We start from the raw sequence: 20,443 nt of genomic DNA on the forward strand, positions 1-20,443 counted from the left end.
GAATGGCAGAAACCAACACAATACTGTAAATCAATTATCCTCTAATTAAAAATTCAAAAATAAAATTTTAAAATGTTAAAAAAAAAAAAAATGAATTGACCAACCTTGGGAGAGGCGTCTGCTGCAGAGTCAGCAAGGCTCCAGGTAGCTAAACAACAGAATACAGAAAAGACATGGCTGATACAGGAAGGGACTGAGACTTTGGTTGGAATCTGAGGGCCCCCAATCTAGGAGGCTTTCTGATCCCAGGCCCAGAGTCGGACCTCCCCAGGGTATTAAGGCACAGAGCCCCTGCCAGGAAAGCTGCCACAGGGCCAGAGCTGCCCAGCACATGCAGAGGGGGCAGGGGGCTGGTGAACCCCTTCTCTGATTTAATTGCCCTGGTTTCTCTGGTTAAGCCTGGAGTCTTGCATGCTCGGTGCCCCGTTCACGCCTCCTGACTCTCAAGTCCCCTAGTGAGTACGTTTCCTGAACAGAACTCCAGTTCAAAGGCCTCTTTGGCCTTTGACGCCTAGTGGGCATCAACCAGGGTAACCAGGCTCCCTAACCAGCACTTTCTTCCCCTACAGACAGAACCTTTCAAGACTCCCATTCCTTGACGGGAAACCACTACTGCCTCCACCAGCAGGTCCGCTCCTCTTTGTATCAGGGTGCCCCTCCCTCCGACCTGCCTCAACCCCCTCCCCACTTGGGCACCCTAGGTCTGCTGTCCTCTACAGCGAGCCCCAAGTCTAGGTCCTGCCTGCAGCTGGGATCTGACTGTCATCTGTCCAGGGAATGGGAAGTGGGCACTGCAGAGGAAGCTCCCTATGGAGCTTTTTGGCATCAGATTTGGCATCAAATCTCCAAGGAGCCCCGTTTGCTTTTTCTGACCACTTTAGGGCTGAAACAGAACCCCTGGCAGAGCGGGTGTGGGTCCTGGGCCTGTGAGAATGGATCATGGGGCAGGTGCAGTTGGTGGTGGACCCAGACCCGCTGGATGTGAGTGGCCAGAACAGGCTTGGGCCCTGAGGTCAGGGGTCCGTGTGTGTTCAGTGGACAGGGAGGCACCATGACCCAGGTCACACCAGTGGCAACAGCATCTTGGGGCATCTTTTCTGAGCAACTTCCTCCCTTATCCTTTTACTTCCTACTTAAACCACCACCCATCGCTGGGGCCTCTTCCTGGCTGCGGTCTGCGCTGGGATTTGAGTCTGGGACTCCGGCGGTGGTTCTCCGGGCCGGACCAGCTGTGAGATTGGCGACCCCTCGGCAGGTGTTTCCAGTGGGTGCTGGGGGAGCCAGGTGGTCCCGGAGGCGTCTAGGAGCCGGCGACGTCGAGGACGGGATCCAAACTCTGCTCCCAGCTTCGCTTTGCAGCCCAGGCCTCAGCCCGGTGACAGAAGGCGAACTGGGGGCGTTCTGCTGAGCTGACCGCCTCAGTTTTCCTTGTACAGAGAATGAGAGGGGAGGAGCCGAACCCTCCAAAACCTGCATCGGGACGCGCCAACTTAGAGCCTCAGCATGGGGCAATGCGGAACGTCCCATGTCCCACCCACCCCCACCCTACCCCTGTCCACGGAATCAAATCCTTCTACTCATGACACTCATGGGGAAAAGGGAACCATCCATGGACGAGGCAACAGGGACAGTCCCGGACCAGGGAGGACAGAGCCACGTTGAGCTCAGCAGGAGGGGATAAGGTTCCTGTCGTGTGGCTCGTTGGTCTAGGGGTATGATTCTCGCTTAGGGTGCGAGAGGTCCCGGGTTCAAATCCCGGACGAGCCCTGCTTTTAATAAATGGCTGTGTCCCAGGGACACACTGTTGTCACATTCACCGGATATGGATATTCCCACCTCAGCTGTCATCCTCATCCTTCCAAACAGTGGTCTGGGTTGCTCAGAACTACAGGGCCACTCCTGGTAGAGAGAACATGGAACTCGGTTCTCCCCTGACTCCCAAAGGAGCATCCTAGTGTAACTTGAGCTTTTTATGACCGTGGACATGTTGTCCTGCAGATGCAGAGATGATAGTAGCTGGCTCGCTTGCTCCCCTAAATAAACCAAAGGAAAAAGTGTGGTGGGTGGGTTTGGTCTAGAAGCCAGGTTCAAATCTTTAATGGACCTATTTCTAGGGTTCCTTTGGTTAAAGAAGTTGAGGAATCTGGTGAGTTAGCAGATCCACTGTAAGGAGTGGACACTTTGGGCTGGGCTTATGAGAGCTTGGGCAGGCGACACGGTGCAAAGTCACAGGCTGCGTGACTTCACCTTTGGTGCATTTTGTTCCTAAACAGAATGGCAGGAATTGCTTAGAGATCCTGTCAAAAAGACGCCCAACGTGGGGCTCGAACCCACGACCCTGAGATTAAGAGTCTCATGCTCTACCGACTGAGCTAGCCGGGCACATGTGATTGGGAGGCTACAGCCAAGCTTCAGAACCTGACTGGCTGTGGATCTCCCCAAATGACTGGGTAGGGTACGTGCATGGGTCAGCAGGGATGCGGGGTCCTCTCAGGGCCTTCTGTGTGTTTAGACTGCCCAGAATTCTCCACATCCCCAGCAGGAGAGCAGCCTTGCAGGGGCGTGAGAGTGGGGGGAAGCGGGAGGGGTGGGGGGAGTGGGGGAAACGGGGGGAGTCAGGAAAAGTGGGGGGAGTCGAAGGGAGTAGGGGGACTGGGATAGAGTGGGGGACATGTGGGGTGAGATGCCACTCTGACAGAGGGACGGACAAACAGCTGCTCAGCAGCTGCCAGGAGCCCTGCAACTGGGACAGAACCGAGGGTGGACTTGCCCAAGCTGATCCCAGCACTCCTGGACGAGGGGACCGATCGAAATCAGGCAATGACAAGGGACCCACCACTGTATTTGCACAAGCAAACCCATGAACTGAAAAAAATTGTTAGACCTGCTGGGTTCTACTGGGTTCTATGTTCATATAACACCATCCATGCTTCCTGCGCATTATCTAAAATAAACTTTTTTTTATTTAAAGTTTTATTTTGCCCCAACCCTTCTCAGTCTGTCCTTTTGGTGATCTTGAATTGTTGGAACCAGGGACCTAGTGGTGGATTGCTGGAAGGGGTTGGAGACCCCAGGGTGCCGGGACACCTACCCTGTTCACTCCTGTTTCGGCCAATCTCCCAGGATTCAGAATCAGAAGTGAGGTGGCCCTGGAGGAAGAAAGCGGATCCTTGCCCCACATTCCTGAGACCTGGGTAGGTTGAGGATGAGGCCACCCTGCCACATCCCCCTCCCAGTTTGCCCCTCTAGAGCAGAAAGCAACTTCAGATACACAGTGGACTGGGATGAGGGCAGAGGTCATCTGCTCCTTCCCTGCCCCAAATTCTGGAGACAGGGTGCCTCAGAGAATCTTCTAAGGATCCCCTGAGATTTCAGACTCCACCAGTCCCCATGTGCAGAGCTGCCCTGCATCCTGAAATGCAAAGGGAGATTAGGAGGCAGCAGGAGCCTGCAGGCAGGGAGCACCATAGAATACTGTGGGGCCATCCTTAATGTTGTTGGATGTGCACATGGCATTAGATTATTTTAAAAGAGAGGACTTTATTTGTAGAGTTAAGGCCAAAAACTTTTATGGGTGAAACAATGTCGTACACAGGTTTCAAATATACACAGAAATAGGGGAGGCTCCGGTGTGTGTGGGGGGCAGTGAGGGGTTATGTGATTCTGCTCCATTTTTTCCCCAAAACTTTACAAGTAAGGTTTATTTTGAAAACTTTATTCTTTGATCAAAGAATGGAGAGGTGAAAGTACATCCTCTTCTAAACTTTATTATTATTATTTTTAATCCACCAGAAACTTTCAGCAATTTCTTTTCTCTTTTTCTTTTTTCAGTTACTATTTCTTCTAACACTATTTAGCCCCATCTTTCTCCTCTCTTAGGTCTTCAAGACTCCAATATTATATATTTTGTTAAAGCCCCACAAAGTCTTGAGGTTCTGTTACTTGGTTTATTTTCTTAAGTTTATATTCTCTGTTCTTCACATTGGGTAACATTTATTGTTCTATCTTCAACTGATTCTTCTGTCCTGTTGATCCTGCCATTGCCTATCAATTAAGTTTTTTGATTATTGTATGTTTCAGTTCTAAGGTTCTCAGTTGGTTATTCTTTATCTATTTTATTTATTTGAGACTTTCACTTTTTAAATTTGTTTTAAGTGGCTTGTAATTGCTCTCTGAAGCATTTTTACACGACTATTTAACCACTTTAACCCTCCTTGGCCGATGGTTTCAACATCTGAGTCAGCTTCTCTTGATTGCCATTTCTCCTTCAAGTTGACATTTTCCTGGTTCTCAGTTTGATCAGTGATTTTCAACTGTATCTTGGATAGTTTCGGTATTATGTTATGAGACTCTGCTGCTGCTACTGCTGCTAAGTCACTTCAGTCGTGTCCGACTCTGTGTGACCCCATAGACGGCAGCCCACCAGGCTCCCCCGACCCTGGGATTCTCCAGGCAAGAACACTGAAGTGGGTTGCCATTTCCTCCTCCAGTGCATGAAAGTGAAAAGTGAAAGTGAAGTAGCTCAGTCGTGTCCGACACTGTGACCCCATGGACCGCAGCCTACCAGGCTCTTCCATCCATGGGATTTTCCAGGCAAGGGTACTGGAGTGGGGTGCCATTGCCTTCTCTATGAGATTCTAGATCTCATTTAAATCTTCTGGGTTAGCAGCCTTCTTTGACAAGGCGCCCCCCGGTAGGGAAAGAGGGGGCCACCCTGTTGCTGTCTGGTGAGGGCAATTCCCACAGGATGGGACCTGCTGGGTCCCACACTGCTGGGCTGGAGTGAGGGTTCATACTGTCCACTAGGCTTCCGCCGATGGCCCCTGGCAGGAGGCAGGAGGGGCGCCTCCTATTGCTACCCCCGTGGACAAAGAGAAGGTTGGGGGGAACGTTCATGTCCGTCATTAGAAGCTGGATTAAAGCAGGGCGGGGGAGCGGGGGACGCTGCTACTAGGTGCTGGGCCGACGGCCCTGACGTCTCAGGTCCCAGGAGGGGAAAGGGGGCGGGGGTGAGGAGACACTTCGGCCAAAGTTAAGGGGTCCATTTCCTCAGGTGGATGCTCAGGGCAGTTCTGCCCAGCCTCCCTACTATCTCCTTTCACCCCGTGGGAAGGGGGGCGGTCCAGGGGGGCTCCCCGACCCCGCACCGGTCATTAACAACAGCAGCAGCACAGCTGGGAGGCCAGAGGTTCTCCCGGCCGGAACGCACCCGGGAGCCTGCCCAGACCCGGGCCGGGAGGAAGCGCCGCTCTTCACCCGCGGCAGCGTTGGCGCCGCGCGCCCCCTGGCGGCAAGGCGGGGGAAAGCACCTGCCAATTCCGCGGCACAGGGCCGCGCGCGGGGCTCGGCGTCCCAGGCAGGAGCGGTGGCCGCCGGCTGTGCCTGGGGATCTCTCTTCATAATTCCCACCCGCTAGGCTATTTAACGTGGAGCCCAAGTTCAGGACTCAGATTCTGGACCTCTAGCCCTTCCGCTCAGGCTAGCGGGCTGAGTGGATGGGACGGGCGGGTGATGGTACATCAGACCACACTTGGTGTCCACAGGAGGCCCTGGAATAGGTACACTGGGAGTTCTGGGGATAAAAAGATGGGCTCGTCCGGGATTTGAACCCGGGACCTCTCGCACCCTAAGCGAGAATCATACCCCTAGACCAACGAGCCACGGTAACCCTTCTCTTGCTCATTCCATGTTATCGTCACATCACTTCCCTGTCCAGCCTCAGGGCCAGGGCTTCCCCCTTCCGAGCCGCTTCACAAAGGGCTCCGGTGAGTTCAGTTCTCTGCCGTCTAGAAGAGGAGAGCGCAGTCCCGCTGCCCCTGTGCGCACCAGGCGCCGGAGCCTGACCCTCTGTGCATCCGGGACTCCTTTCTGCCTCCCCGAGTCCTGGCTCGACTGGCGACGCAGGCCACCATCACTGAGGCCTCCACCCAGAGGAACTTGAGGGTCCTTTCCTCTCTCTATAACCAAAGGCTGGGGACTGGGGACAGAGCTGGAGCCGCGGTGCCCGGATTCCTCTGGTCCCCATGAGGCCTCGAACGACACAACTGTCACTCTCCTCCGTGGATGAGAATTTAGATTCAGGGAAATGTGGGCCTTGTGAGGCTCAGGGGCCAGGCACACCGGTCACCCCAGAGGAGCAACTAACGCGGCCTGGGCCTTTCCCAGGGCCCTCCCGCGGGAGCCTCCATCCCTGAGCGGGTGGCCTTGTCCACAGGCCACCCGCCACCACCACCATTCCTGGCCCCCTGCCGCGGAGGCTCTGCCCTCGTCAGAGCTCAGCAGAGGGCCCACTCTTCCCTATACACCCAAGCCCAGGCCCTAAAACGTTCAGAAGAGCTCACGGCTAGATTCTGCTGGGACTTGTCAGACCTGAGATACCACTCTCACGTGTCCCTGTTGACCCTGCAACCTCAGTGACCCTCCTCCCCACTGTGCATTCTGACTCATCCCACACACTCCATGCACCAGGCCGTGTGCTGAGAACTCTGCAGGGACCAGCTCTGAGGGCACCAGCCCCAGTGGGAGAGGCCATGACCTTTGAGCAGAGAGACACACACCTGAAAAGGCAGGGAGGCTGGTTCAAGTGCTGACCCGAGGGGCGGAGAGAGGAGGGGGAGACTTGGGACAGAGCAGAGGGGGTGGGGTTGGCTGGAGTGGGTGCTGGAAGAGGGGCTGATGCAGGGGCCAACGGTGGAAGGAGGGCAAGACCCCTTCCCTTGTTGTGGGGGAAGGCCCAGGGCCTGCTGGGTCTCGCTGGCCTTTTAAGCCAGGGATCGTGGGCCCAGGCTCCACTGGGAGCGGGGACAGTGTGTTGGGTCTTGCAGAAGGTTTCTATTGCCCGGGTTTGGGGCAAATGGAGCTTCAGCTTTGGGCGTTAGCATTTCTGACCTCCTCCAACGGACCTTCAAAGCTAGAGCTGTCTCTTGGTACTGTGGGGTGGGGGGGGAGGCAGAGAAGGGGTCCCTGGAATGTCCCAGGCTTCCTATTCAGTCTAGTCCTTCTGACTTTTCAGTGGCAGCAGCTTTTCTAGATTCTGGGACTTTGGAGGGAAGAAGAGAGAGGTCAGGAACAGAATCCCACCCAGGATGGGTTTTCCAAGCTGAGCAGGAATGGTAAACAATGTACCCCCCATCCGAGAGACTTTCTGGACAGACAAACCATCATGGGAGGGACCCAGGATCGGTTTCCGATTCTTCCAAGATATTCCCAAGACACCGGTGGTCGTGGGCAGAGCAGTGGCTCCCTGGAGTCACAGATTCGAGGACCCTACACAGGGACAAACAGAAGCAGCCCACGAGCCCTCCCCTCTGCCAGGAGCCAGCACACAAGATCCCACCCATAGCAAGGTCATGAGGAGGAAACCTGACAAGCAAGGCGGATCAGGATTCCAGGGATTTCGAAAAGCTGCGCTCACCTTAAAGATGGTATCTGTCTTTCTGATGCTTGCTTTAATAGACTACTCCCTAATTTCTGTGGCACAGGCAGAAGGCCTTCCCCAATCTCTTTTCAAATAAGAATCAACTTAGAACTTTAATCAATATGTCTCCTGGGTGGTGGTATCTTATGAGATTATCCAGGATGAAAGGAGTGTTTCAATTTAAACTCCTTTGCTGGCATTTTAGTTTGTTTGGCAAATGCGTTTATGCTCTTGGCACTAATATACATGATTGCTCATAATACCCTAATCATAAAACAGCATAAAGAACGTGATCACACAAAGGCCCTAATAGGCATAGAGCCCTTCAGGGGGTGAGGAAACCCTATTAGAAAACACAAGAAAAATTATTCTAAAAGTGGTTATTGGGTCAACGTTTGCTTGCTGTGTTTTTGCTCTTAATGTGCTAAGGTTATGCAGTGGAAACCATTGTTAATATAGTTAAAGATTTAGAAAAATAAGAGCTTAGCCCTAGTGTGGTAACAATGAGATGGTTGTTAATTATTAGCCAGGAGTGCTAGGCAGGGGCTGCCTCACCGAAGCCAGCCACAGAGTCTGTGTGGGGTAAACCTCTTAGATAAATTCAACTGACAACTTCTGCAGAATTGACCTTTGTGTTGACAAGGTTATATTTCTACTATGTTGTGACATGCTGTACTGTTGCCCTATGAGACTGCAACTTTTCTGTTAAGATCACCACAGAAATGGAAAATAGGTTTACAGTCACCTGACTTGCATAAAATGTCAATAGGCCCCAAGGCCAGAAGATAATTTGCAAAGACCTACTATAGAAATAGAATGCAGAAAACATCCTGTTCTTCCTAAAGGACAAACTGATGTAATGTTAAACTAACCCTGTGTAAGCATGAGTAATCATCTCATACCTTGGATACATTCTGAGTGAGGGTATATAAACTGTAGTCAAAAAGTAAAAGATAGACTTGGCTTCACAGAGGCTGGTCTCACGCGTCTTCTCTCGCCGACGCCGTTCATCCTGAGGGTACCCCTGGATCCTACCGAGGCTGGACCCCGGCAAGTGGTGCCACGAACAGGGACCCGAAGGTAAGACCCCAATTGTTCAGTCTCGGAACGGCTAGGACCCCACTAGGGCGTCGCGGGTCCCCCTGCTTAAGAAAGGTAGGGTTAGGAAGGTGGGTAGGGTTAAGATTTCTTTTCAGAAAAAGCTAAGATGGGCAACAATGAATCAAAGGAAAGGCAACTTTTTATTGGGGTGATATTACAACTATTAAACAAGAGAGGTATTAAAGTAAAAAAGGCCAGCATTCAATCTTTTTTCACATTCGTTCAGGAGCAGTGCCCTTGGTTTTCAGAAGAGGGCACTGTTAACTTAGATACATGGGAAAAAGTGGGAAAACGGTTAAGAGATTATTATACTTTACATGGACCGGAGAAGGTGCCCATCGATACCTTCTCCCTGTGGAGTATGATCAGAGATACCTTAGATCCGACTCACGAATTCGAAAGAGTAAAAGTTAAGGGAAATGAAGACGATGATGAGTCCAAACCGAGCTATCAACAGTTAAGAGAAATGTTAGCTGCTATGAACACCAATAGTCATCCAGAATGTGGGGACGAAAAGGAGAAACAACTTTCACCCCAAGATGAGGAAGATTTAGAGGAAGCAGCAGCTTGCTATCATTCTGACGAGGATTGGTCCTTTTTTGCCAAAGACGCTCCTAAAAGTTTAAGAGATACATCTCCAATTAGGCCTTCTGTAAAATTCAATCCTAAAATCCCTAAAGTATCCTTAAAACAGGGAAAAAGAAGCATGAGGCCATTTCGACCCCCCATGCCTCCCCCTCCATATAGGAGTAAAAGTCCTCCCTTAGGCTTTTCACAAAGAAGGGTGCTTTCAAGGCCTGAGGATGATTTTGACCCCTATCTTGAGGCTTGCTTTCCTGTATTACTTGATTCAGAGGATGAAGAAAGCCCCTCTTGGGAACCCCTTCCAATAAAACTGATTAAGGAACTCAAACAGGCTTGTACCTCATATGGAGCTACAGCCCCATATACTTTGACATTATTGAACGCTTTGGCAGCTAGATGGATGACCCCATATGATTGGGAGACAGTTGCCAAGGCTTGTTATCTGGAGGTCAATACCTACTTTGGAGAACTGAATATGAGGACTTAGCCCGTAAGCAAGCTAGGGACAACCGCAAGCATGGTCCAAAATATATTGTGCAAGAAATGCTGGCAGGAACAGATGAATTTGAATCAGTCAGGGGCCAAATGAATTTAGATAAAAAAGCCCTAGAGCAGGTGACAGCTTGTGCTCTCGGGGCCTGGCGTTCCTTGCCTCAAGGAAAAGAATTAACCTCTTCCCTATCCAACATAAAACAAAAACCAGAAGAGCCATATGAAGATTTTATATCTAGACTTATTGAAGGAATCCACAGGGTTATTCCTAGCGAACAAGCAGCTGAGATCTTGATAAAACAGCTAGCATTTGAAAATGCCAATTCTACCTGCCAGGCTATACATCGTCCTATAAAAAAGTCTGGAGATATAGGGGATTATATTAAGCAGTGTTCAGATGTAGGACCAGCAATGATGCAGGGCATAGCCATAGCTGCAGCTATAAAGGGTAGCTTTTATCAACAAGCAATACAGTCCTTCTTTACCGGCAAAGGCAATCCTCAAAAAGGTCACTCAAATAGTCAGGGACAAAATGCTAATTTGGCTAAAGCCTGTTTTTCTTGTGGTCAGATGGGACATTTCAGCCGTGCCTGCCCTCATAAGGCCACCAATACTCCTTTGCTAAATTCTACCTCCACGGTTATGGCCCCCAATCTTCCTAAGACTCCCTGCCCTCGCTGTCAGAAGGGATACCACTGGGCCAAAGACTGTAAATCCAAGTTCCATAAAAACGGAACCTTGTTAGTCTCTGGCCAACAGCCGGGAAACGGATTGAGGCGCCAGTCTCAGGTCCCGACAACGATTGTGGCAACGACATTAAACCCGTTTATACCCTCCGTCCCGCCACAGAACTCATCAGAGCAACCCCAGGCAGTGCAGGACTGGACCTCTCTTCCACCACCACAACAAAAAGGGAGACATAAAAGCATTAAAATGTTTGGGAAAGAACCATCTAAAATCATAGTGCCTTATAATAAAGAGCAATTAAATGCCCTTCTATTACTAAATGAAGATTGGCAGATTGCCATTGGTAATTACCCGGGACAAATTTTACACCATTTACCTGCTAGTCCCTTATTAAATTTCTTCTCGAGACATCCAGTAATATTCCAAGAAAGGTGTCAAGTTTCCCCTATTGAGGGGGCAATGTTGGTGTTCACGATAGGATGGGTCTTCTAACGGAAAAGCTGCTATTGTCACCCAGACTTCAAAAAGGGTCTTGAATACTGGGGAAACATCAGCTCAAAAAGCAGAATTAACAGCTGTGATAGAGGCGTTCAAAGAGTTCTCAGACCAGGTTTTCAATTTATTTTCTGACTCACAGTATGTAGTTAGGTTTTTTCCTCGAATTGAAATGGCTGTTTTGCCGGAAAATAAAACCACAATCTTTAGATTATTATCTACCCTTCAACAGCAAATTGGAAAAGGTCAAAACAATTTTATGTTGGCCATATAAGAGCTCATTCTAATTTACCTGGACCCCTCCATACGTTTAACCAAGAGGCAGCCTTGCTAACCCAGACCATAGTGGCCAGTGCTTTCGAGGATGCTAAAGCCTCACATGCTATGCATCATCAAAATGCAACTGCCCTTCAGTATCAGTTCCACATTCCTAGGGAATCTGCACGCAAGATTGTTAGGACATGTCAACTTTGCCCTACTTCAGTTCCCGCTTTGCCTTTTGGGGTAAATCCCCGTGGCTTACTACCTAATGTGCTTTGGCAGATGGATGTAACACATGTTCCTTCCTTTGGAAAACTATCCTTTGTGCATGTTACTGTAGATACCTTCTCCCATGTCATTGTGGCTACTGCCAGATGGGAGAAGCCTACAAAGATGTAGTTGAACATCTTTTTGCCTGTTTTTCTTACTTAGGGATGCCTAAATCACTTAAGACAGACAATGCACCAGCTTATACATCTAAGCCCTTTAAAAAATTCTGTGCCCAATTCGGTATATCCCACTCTACAGGAATTCCTTACAATCCCCAGGGACAAGCAATTGTAGAAAGGGCACATCAGACACTTAAGACACAAATTTCTAAATTACAGGAAGGGCAATTCAAATACAGTTCTCCACACCACATTTTGCATCATGCCCTCTTTGTGCTCAATAACCTTAATGCTGATCAAGCCAGTTTAACAGCTGTGTTTCGTCACTGGAACCCGGAACAGAAAGATATAAAACCTTTAGTAAAATGGAAAGACCTCCTTTCTGGACAATGGAAGGGACCTGATCCCTTGCTAACCAGTGGGCGAGGGTATGCTTGTATTTTTCCACAGGGTGCTGACTCGCCAATTTGGATCCCGGACAGACAGATTCGCCATGTTGCAATCCCCCAGACATCGGGTTCCCCCATTGCTTTGACCACAAAAGACGAAGGGCACTCCTCTGCCCCTGCCTCCGCCACCCACCGGCAGCGGAGATCCTGGAAGAACAAACGGTAGATCCACCCACTAAACAGATGTCACGGCTTTGCATAAAAGACCGTGATCCTCCTACTCCTTTACGTAGTAGAAAACCACCAAGACGTCCTGCGCAGGCAACTCAACAAGCCTCCATACCCACATGGGGGCAAATTAAGTTGCTTTGCCATCAAGCACAGGGAATAGCTTCTCTACAGGGATCTTCAGCCTGTCCCGAAAGAGTTTTTATTGCTATGCTTTCTTTACCTTCTTGCCAGTTAAGTGGTACCTCTTCCACATCAGAAAAATACTGAGAATATTTCCGTGATCCCCCGACCTTCCAAGTAGTTACTTGGAACAAAGACCCTATACGGGTCAACACAAACCAGCCTCATCTCTTGGGAGGATCCTATGCGTCCTATGATAAAGATCACCATCCCATTAATTTTAACTATACTTTTAGGGGATTAACGGATGACCTTCCCATTTGCTTTAACTTCCCCCATAGTTATACAAGAGATCTTATCACCCCCTCTAAAGAGGGGTGTGTCGGAGCCTCCAAAAAAACAATTCTGACAGATTCTCCAGCATCAAAATTTTCAGATAAAACAGGAGATCGGCTGGTTTGGATATTACAGGCCCATAGGCCTGGGGTCCTTGACCCCTATAAATCCTTGTTCCTCAACATTCCACCAAAATATCCAAATTGTATTGATGTTGCTCCTTCAGACGTCGTTTGGAAAACTTTAGACAACCTCCTGGGATATCCGGTATGGAAATCTTGTACTTATAATTTGAAAATAGATTATAGAATACCGGGAGGCGGAAACTATTCGGTACAAGACTGGAGCAATCCAGACCCAAGTCAGGATCTAGGATCTGTTCCTGACTATGCCAATAGGTTTAGCAATTGGAAAGATGATTCCATCCCTTGGCTGTTGGCGGCCAGCAAATGGCATTATGATCAATTTGTTCCCCCCATGTTGTCCTATACAACTAAGGGCAAAAGTTTTTGGCAACCAGAAATTTGGAGAGCCCTTGCTGCCACCTCCATTGTTACTCTATCCGGCCAGAAAACGATTCCACCTATTCTGTGCTGGCTTGTTTACCCTCCCCTTACGTTTTTTTGTTCACTGATGACTCTAAAAGGCTTCATATACAGATGAACTATTCAGGTGGACCAAATATAGCCTACTGTGAACAATGCATGCTCTCGTCCTGCCTAACCTCTCAATATAATATTTGTTCCTTTGTGGTGCTGCAACGTCCACCTTACCTTATGGTGCCTGTCACAGTGAGTACCTATTGGTATGACAATTATGGTTTAGCCGTTCTGCAACAACTGCAAGATTTAATGTGATCCCGACGGTTTGTAGGACTACTTATCTTAGGGATTTCAGCTTTGATAACAGCAATTACCTCTGTCACTGTGGCGGCGATATCATTGACTCAACAGGTACATACTGCTCGATATATCAATGATATGTCAAAAAAATGTTTCTTTAGCTTTAGCTACGCAAGAGATTACAGATAGGAAATTAGAAGTAAAAATAGACGCCCTAGAAGAAGTGGTCATACATATTGGAACTGAGTTGCAGGCTTTAAGGGTAAAGTTAGCATTATCCTGTCACTCAGACTATCGGTGAATCTGTGTAACACCCCTAAAAGTAAATGATACCGATTACAATTGGGAAAAGATTAAAAATCATATTTTGGGTGTATGGAATAGCTCCAGCATTAGTTTAGATCTTGGAAAGCTTCACGGTCAGATAAAAATCTTAGAACATCCCTGTCTGGACTTTACTGCTGCAGGGGCTGCTAATGATTTTTTTGTACTTTTTCTAACTTTATTACTGGAAAAAATATCCTATCAACTATCTTCAGTTATGCTGCTGTAGCAGCCCTAGTCCTACTTCTCATTATAATCCTTCCTTGTATTGTCAGAACTCCCCGGCAAAACACTCAAAAGCTCGAGACTGAGATCCATCTGGCTGTCTTAAAAAATAAAAAAGGGGGAGATGCCGGGAGCCAGCCCACGAGATCCCACCCATGACAAGGTCACGAGGAGGAAACCTGACAGGCAAGGCGGATCAGGATTCCAGGGATTTCGAAAAGCTGCCCCCGGTGCTCACCTTAAAGATGGTATCTGTCTTTTTGATGCTTGCTTTAATAGACTACTCCCTAATTTCTGTGGCACAGGCAGAAGGCCTTCCCCAATCTCTTTTCAAATAAGAATCAACTTAGAACTTTAATCAATATGTCTCCCGGGTGGTGGTATCTTATGAGATTATCCAGGATGAAAGAAGTGTTTCAATTTAAACTCCTTTGCTGGCATTTTAGTTTGTTTGGCAAATGCGTTTATGCCCTTAGTACTAATATGCATGACTGCTCATAATACCCTAATCATAAAACAGCATAAAGAACGTGATCACACAAAGGCCCTAATAGGCATAGAGCCCTTCGGGGGGTGAGGAAATCCTATTAGAAAACACAAGAAAAATTATTCTAAAAGTGGTTATTGGGTCAACGTTTGCTTGCTGTGTTTTTGCTCTTAATGTGCTAAGGTTATGCAGTGGAAACCATTGTTAATATAGTTAAAGATTTAGAAAAATAAGAGCTTAGCCCTAGTGTGGTAACAATGAGACGGTTGTTAATTGTTAGCCAGGAGTGCTAGGCAGGGGCTGCCTCACCCAAGCCAGCCACAGAGTCTGTGTGGGGTAAACCTCTTAGATAAATTCAACTGACAGCTTCTGCAGAAGAATTGACCTTTGTGTTGACAAGGTTATATTTCTACTATGTTGTGACATGCTGTACTGTTGCCCTATGAGACTGCAACTGCCGGGAGCTGGCACACGAGATCCCACCCATGACAAGGTCATGAGGGAGAAAACCTGACGGGCAAGGCGGATCAGGTTTTCAGGGATTCCGAAAAACTGCCCCGGCGCTCACCTTAAAGATGATATCTGTCTTTTTGATGCTTGCTTCAATAGACTACTCCCTAATTTCTGTGTCACAGGCAGAAGGCCTTCCCCGATCTCTTTTCGAATAAGAATCAGTTTAGAACTTTAATCAATAAGTTTCCTGGGTGGTGGTATTTTATGAGATTATCCAGGGTGAAAGGAGTGTTTTAATTTAAACTCCTTTGCTGGTAGTTTGTTAGCCAAATGCATTTATGCCCTTGGTACTAATATGCATGATTGCTTATAATATCCTAATCATAAAATAGCATAAAGAACCTGATTATATAAAAGCCCTAATAGACATAGAGCATTTTTGAGGGGTGAAGGAGTCCTATTAGAAAACATTAAAAAATTATTTTAAAGGTGGTTATTGGGTTGACGTTTGTTTGCTGTGTTTTTGCTTTTAATGTGCTAAGGTTATGTTATAGAAACCATTGTTAATATAGTTAAAGATCTAGAGAAATAAGAACTTAGCCCTAGTGTGGTAACAATGAAATGGTTGTTAATTGTCAGCCAGGAGTGCTAGGCAGAAGCTGCCTCACCAAAGTCGCAGAGTCAGTGTGGGGTAAACTTCTTAGATAAACGCAACCGACAACTTCTGCAGAAGGATTAATTTTTGTGTTAACAAGGTTATACTTCTACTCTGTACTGTTGCCCTATGAGACTGCTACCTTTCAGTTAAGGTCACCTTAGAAACAGAAAATAGGTTTATATTCACCTGACTTGCAAAAAATGTTAATAGGCCCCAAGGCCAGAAGATAATGTACAAGACCCTCATAAACAAAGAAGTACGCAGAAAACACCCTGGTTTCGTGAAGAACAAGCTGATGTAATGTTAAACTATCTTCCCCTTAGAAATGTACTAACTTAGGGTATAAAAGCTATGGTAAAAAATAAAGGATTGCCAGACTCTTCCAGACTCTGCCAGACCCTGCAAACACCCCCGTCTGGTCATTCTCTCTCTCTCTCTTTCTTTCTCTCTCCCTCGCAGACTTGGCCCTATCAAGGCTGGTCTCACGTGTCTTCTCTCTCTCACCGACGCCGTTCATCCTGAGGGTATCCCCTGGATCCTGCCGAGGCTGGACCCCGGCATGCAACTTTTCTGTTAAGATCACCACAGAAACGGAAAATAGGTTTACATTCACCTGACTTGCATAAAATGTCAATAGGCCCCAAGGCCAGAAGATAATTTGCAAAGACCTACTATAGAAATAGAATGCAGAAAACATCCTGTTCTTCCTAAAGGACAAACTGATGTAATGTTAAACTAACCCTGTGTAAGCATGAGTAATCATCTCATACCTTGGATACATTCTGAGTGAGGGTATATAAACTGTTGTCAAAAAGTAAAAGATAGACTTGGCTTCACAGAGGCTGGTCTCACGCGTCTTCTCTCGCCGACGCCGTTCATCCTGAGGGTACCCCTGGATCCTGCTGAGGCTGGACCCCGGCACCCCTCTGTGGGTCTCTTCGTGGTCCTGCCCATAGATCAGAAGAGGAGTGCAAGAAGCTGATTCTTTTTTTTTTTTTTTTCCATTTATTTTTATTCGTTGGAGGCTAATTACTTTACAATATTGTAGTGGTTTTTGCCATACATTGACATGAATCAGCCATGGATTTACATGTAGAAGCTGATTCTTAAGGTCATTTTAAACAACTGAAGCCATAAATAGGTGAGAGCTCAGTCATGAGTTAGATTCTGGATTACATAGGCAGAGGGAGCAACGACCCAGGCTTCTCTGAGCCATACTGGGACTCAGGCAAGGAGAAGTTCCTTGCCCCCACCCTCAACCCCCCAGGACTACCCTGAGAGACCCTGACCCAGGGCTGTGGCTAATGGCCCCAGGCCAAAAAGTTCACTTTAACAGTAAGAGGAAGAATCCCTGTCAGCAGACAACTGCATGAGAATGGGGATGAGGGGAGGCGGAGGGCGCGGCGAGGGGGGCGGGGGGATGATGTCCAGCTGGACGTCCAGGGGCTGTGCCAACCGCCTGAATGCCCAGAGGGTGGGCTCCAGGACGCCCGCACCTGTGCCAATTTTTTTTTTTTTTTTTCCCCTTCCTTTGATGTAGGACCCGCCTTTGAGACTCAGCTGCAGGGAGTCAAAGACGGCCCTCGTCTAAGCCCGGCTAGCTCAGTCGGTAGAGCATGAGACTCTTAATCTCAGGGTCGTGGGTTCGAGCCCCACGTTGGGCGTGTGCTTTTGGATGATGAAGAGGCCACACGGGCGGCACACCACCAGAAATAAAATATTAAGAATTAATCATTTCCAGAGGTTTTTAGCGATACAGGCAGCCAGGAGACCTATGCTGCCAGCAGCAACCTGATCGGTTCCCTGGGTCTTCACACATTTCAGTCGCAGACTTCCGTCTCCGCCTTGAGCAAGCGGTTCAGACCTTTGGCCCGCCAGCCAGCTTTGGAATACCTGGCCTGAGAAGACGCCCAGCCCCTGGATTTCAGATTTAGCAAACCCCGAGCGACCGGCGCCGCTGCGCTTGACTAGGGGCTCACAGAGCCCCGGACTCCGCGAACCCCAGGGCGCCCGCCGCCCGCAGTGTGGGTGCCGGCGGCGAGGGTGGGGAGGGCGGGGTTGGAGAGCGACTCTCCGGCCCGGAGCGCCCCGGCCAGTTCCAGGCACCGAGGTTTGGGGAGCCCCATCAGGAGACTCCTCCAAAGCAGGGCTCCCCGCGTGCCTGAGGAGGGGCTGCTCAGAACTCCCCCCGCCCACCCCCGGCCCCGGCAATCGGTGGTCTCTTATTTGGTGGTGGGGGGGGACTCTCAACTTTGCTCCACTCTCCCCCAGTCAAAAGGACATGGACACGGGGCGTTTCGCTTCCCGATTTGGGGGAAAGCGAGGAGGACGCGACACAGTTTCCATCAGCGGATTTTCTTGTTTTCTCTCAAGGATCCAGCCTTCTAAAAGGCCCGGCTGGGTGTTTGACGGGAGCAGGTTTGCTTTCTTTTTCGGTAGGAACCCAGGCTTCTCTTGGCGTGACATCAGCGAGGCTGCCCCTGTCTCTCCCCCGGACCCTTGGAACTCCAGGTCCCAGGACCCAGGCTGCTACTCCAGCCAGAAGCTGCCCTCCCGTCAAGGCACACTTAATCTCAGGAATTTCTCCTGGTGTCCTTAGGGGAGAAGAAAGAACGGTCTGGGGTACAGAATAGTTAGGTCCTGAAGTAATTAGCCTCCAACTAATTTAAAAAAATTAAATTAAAAAAAAAAATAGTTAGGTCCATACACCTTAGTAGCTTTATGCGCGCAGGGGTGGGGGGTGGGGGTGGGGGGAGTCTTACCTTCAGCTGTGGCTGCCCGAACAAATAACCACAACCTGGGAAACCTGTGTGTGCGTGCTAAGTCGTCTCAGTCGTATCTGACTATGCAACCCTTTGTCCATGGGACTCTCCCGGCAAGAACACTGGAGTGGGTTGCCATTCAGAGGATCTTCCTGACACAAGGATCGAAACTGCGTCTCTTTGTCTCCTGCATTGGCAGGCGGATTCAGCAGATGGGTGTGGCTAGGGTTCTGTGAATGCTTGCTCCGCTTGGAAGAATCTGAACTCCCTTACCAGCTTAACAAAAGCTGCGCCCAGCGTGGGGCTCGAACCCACGACCCTGAGATTAAGAGTCTCATGCTCTACCGACTGAGCTAGCCGGGCTGCTTGCTTACCCTGTCTCTCCTTTGACAGATCGACCCCTGTCCATAGGTCCCTGCTGTTCACAGCTTGGCTTCTCCCAGTTTTCTCAAAAAACTGCCAGGGAGCCTCAGGTTTGAAGGCTGCAAGGGGGCGGGACAGCCTTGACCGAAATATAGAGACTTGCTTGGCGGGGCAGGGTGGGGGCGCGGAGGCTGACCCAGACGGACAGGCATAAGGAGGCCGCGGAGCGCGCGGCGCTGAACCTGTGCCTGGGCCCCTGAATCCCATGCACGTCCCGGGACTCCGCAGGCAGGAGACGGCCCCACGAAACTGTCTTCTTGCTTCCCAGATATGGGATCAGAACCCAAGCTTCCCCCAACCGTCCCTCCCTCCCGTGGGGGCGGGGGAGGGGGGGGGAATCAGGACCCTCTTGCAGACTGGGGGGCAAGGTCGCTAAGATAGGTGGCACAGGCTTTCTTCTCTACAGTGGTCTTGGGGGTGAGTCCTCAGGGCCTTCAAGAGCTCCTAGGGCCAAACCACGGTCCCCCTGACCCCTGCTCCGAATACTCACCACTTACCTTGCCCCACCCCCATCCCCGCCCTACCCCTTCCCGCTTTAGGCGGGCCTTCTATGTTATCCAGAAGGACCTAGGGGACCCGCTGCAAGCCTGGGAGAGAGAACCCGGTACCCAGGGGGTGTGACGCAGTGTCCAGCCAGGGCCACCTTCTTCCTTCCCAGTCAGTTTCTGGAATAAGGAAGGAAAGGCACCTAGAGCCACACGGGGGCTTTGGGAGCCCAGTCCAGGAGCCCCAGGGTCTGCCCTGGACCCTAGTCCCCCTTCCTGTAGAGTGAGACTTGGCTTTGATCCAAGGTCAGTGGCTGGGGCTGATCAGTTGGTCTCGAGTTGGGTCTCACAGGGAACCCCCATGCAGTCCCTGAGCCTGGGCCTGGGCCAGAGGGAGGGTCCAACGGCAGTGGGTCGGTGGAGGGGCGACCACCTCCATACCCCCACCCCCCGCCACGGCCGGTCTCTGAGACACACAGTGTCGGTCTCATTTCTCTCTGGAGAGTAAAGCAGATCCTCCAGCCACAAGCCCCTCTTCCCTTGGGGAAGGGAGGATCTAGGGGACCACCTAAACTGAGTGAGAGTGAGGGAGAGGAGAGAGAAGGAAGTGGATGACACCAAGGACAGTCAGTATGGTTATGGTGGCTTGTTGGTCTAGGGGTATGATTCTTGCTTTGGGTGCAAGAGGTCCCAGGTTCAAGTCCCAGACAAGCCCACTTGTTTAAAGCAGTTTGGTTTCAAGATGCTCTACATATTTGATTCTGGAGATATATATATAGCATCTAATAAATATACTACTGTGTAGGCACGCTACCTTCTGAGATTCTGGATGGCCATGAGTGTTAGGAGGACACCATTCAACCCAGCACAGTGCATTTTTGAGAAGAATACTATTAATACTATTTTTATATTCCTTTAAAATGGAGTATGTGCTCTTGATGGGCCCTGTACAGCTTCTCCAACCTTGGAATCGGATTGAACACTGCTACTCTCAGTTCCTACTCCACCTTGATTTTCCAGCAGTGCTTGCTTTTTTTCACAGAAACCACAGAAAACCTAACTTTGCAAAAAAAAAAAAAAAAAATATATATATATATATATATGTATATATACACACACACACACATATATATATACCATCATAAAACTTGAAACTGAACTGCCTCGAACCAGTGGTTCACATGGAATGGTGTTTGATGGATGTTGACTATTGCTGTTTCCGTCAAAACTTTAAAACATCCCTGGAAAATTAAAAATGCCATAAAGGTGCCTCCACACACA

The 20,443-nt window shown here is 49.3% G+C and overlaps 1 protein-coding gene, 1 long non-coding RNA gene and 5 other non-coding genes across 9 annotated transcripts; 3 read left to right on the forward strand and 4 right to left on the reverse strand.

Annotated features, from left to right (window-relative positions):
* Nucleotides 1–1,695: 1,695 nt before the first annotated feature.
* TRNAP-AGG (transfer RNA proline (anticodon AGG)) lies at nucleotides 1,696–1,767 on the forward strand. Its single transcript has one exon. It is a non-coding gene; the product is annotated as a tRNA-Pro (tRNA).
* Nucleotides 1,768–2,309: 542 nt separating this feature from the next.
* Nucleotides 2,310–2,382, reverse strand: TRNAK-CUU (transfer RNA lysine (anticodon CUU)). Its single transcript has one exon. It is a non-coding gene; the product is annotated as a tRNA-Lys (tRNA).
* Nucleotides 2,383–5,588: 3,206 nt separating this feature from the next.
* Nucleotides 5,589–5,660, reverse strand: TRNAP-AGG (transfer RNA proline (anticodon AGG)). Its single transcript has one exon. It is a non-coding gene; the product is annotated as a tRNA-Pro (tRNA).
* Nucleotides 5,661–7,677: 2,017 nt separating this feature from the next.
* LOC133063380 (uncharacterized) lies at nucleotides 7,678–18,595 on the reverse strand. Of its 2 annotated transcripts, none has more exons than XR_009694390.1 (3): nucleotides 18,255–18,595; nucleotides 16,263–16,438; nucleotides 7,678–8,559 (listed from the first exon to the last, which is right to left on the reverse strand). It is a non-coding gene; the product is annotated as an uncharacterized LOC133063380 (long non-coding RNA). The 2 variants fall into 2 exon arrangements; XR_009694389.1 differs by lacking the exon at nucleotides 7,678–8,559 and adding an exon at nucleotides 8,670–9,132.
* Nucleotides 9,125–16,250, forward strand: LOC133063379 (endogenous retrovirus group K member 6 Gag polyprotein-like). 2 transcript variants are annotated; one of them, XM_061152679.1, is made up of 2 exons: nucleotides 9,125–12,038; nucleotides 13,945–16,250. In XM_061152679.1, the coding sequence occupies exon 1, from the start codon at nucleotides 9,647–9,649 to the stop codon at nucleotides 10,772–10,774; it is 1,128 nt and encodes a 375-aa protein (XP_061008662.1). In that variant the 5' UTR covers nucleotides 9,125–9,646; the 3' UTR covers nucleotides 10,775–12,038; nucleotides 13,945–16,250. The 2 variants fall into 2 exon arrangements, with proteins under 2 accessions (XP_061008662.1, XP_061008661.1); XM_061152678.1 differs by having other exon boundaries at nucleotides 9,125–14,142; nucleotides 15,952–16,247.
* TRNAK-CUU (transfer RNA lysine (anticodon CUU)) lies at nucleotides 17,084–17,156 on the forward strand. Its single transcript has one exon. It is a non-coding gene; the product is annotated as a tRNA-Lys (tRNA).
* On the reverse strand, nucleotides 18,545–18,617 carry TRNAK-CUU (transfer RNA lysine (anticodon CUU)). The gene has a single exon. It is a non-coding gene; the product is annotated as a tRNA-Lys (tRNA).
* Nucleotides 18,618–20,443: the final 1,826 nt, after the last annotated feature.

Source organism: Dama dama, chromosome 10 (genome assembly GCF_033118175.1).
Source record: "Dama dama isolate Ldn47 chromosome 10, ASM3311817v1, whole genome shotgun sequence".
NCBI classification, from domain to species: Eukaryota; Metazoa; Chordata; class Mammalia; order Artiodactyla; family Cervidae; genus Dama; species Dama dama.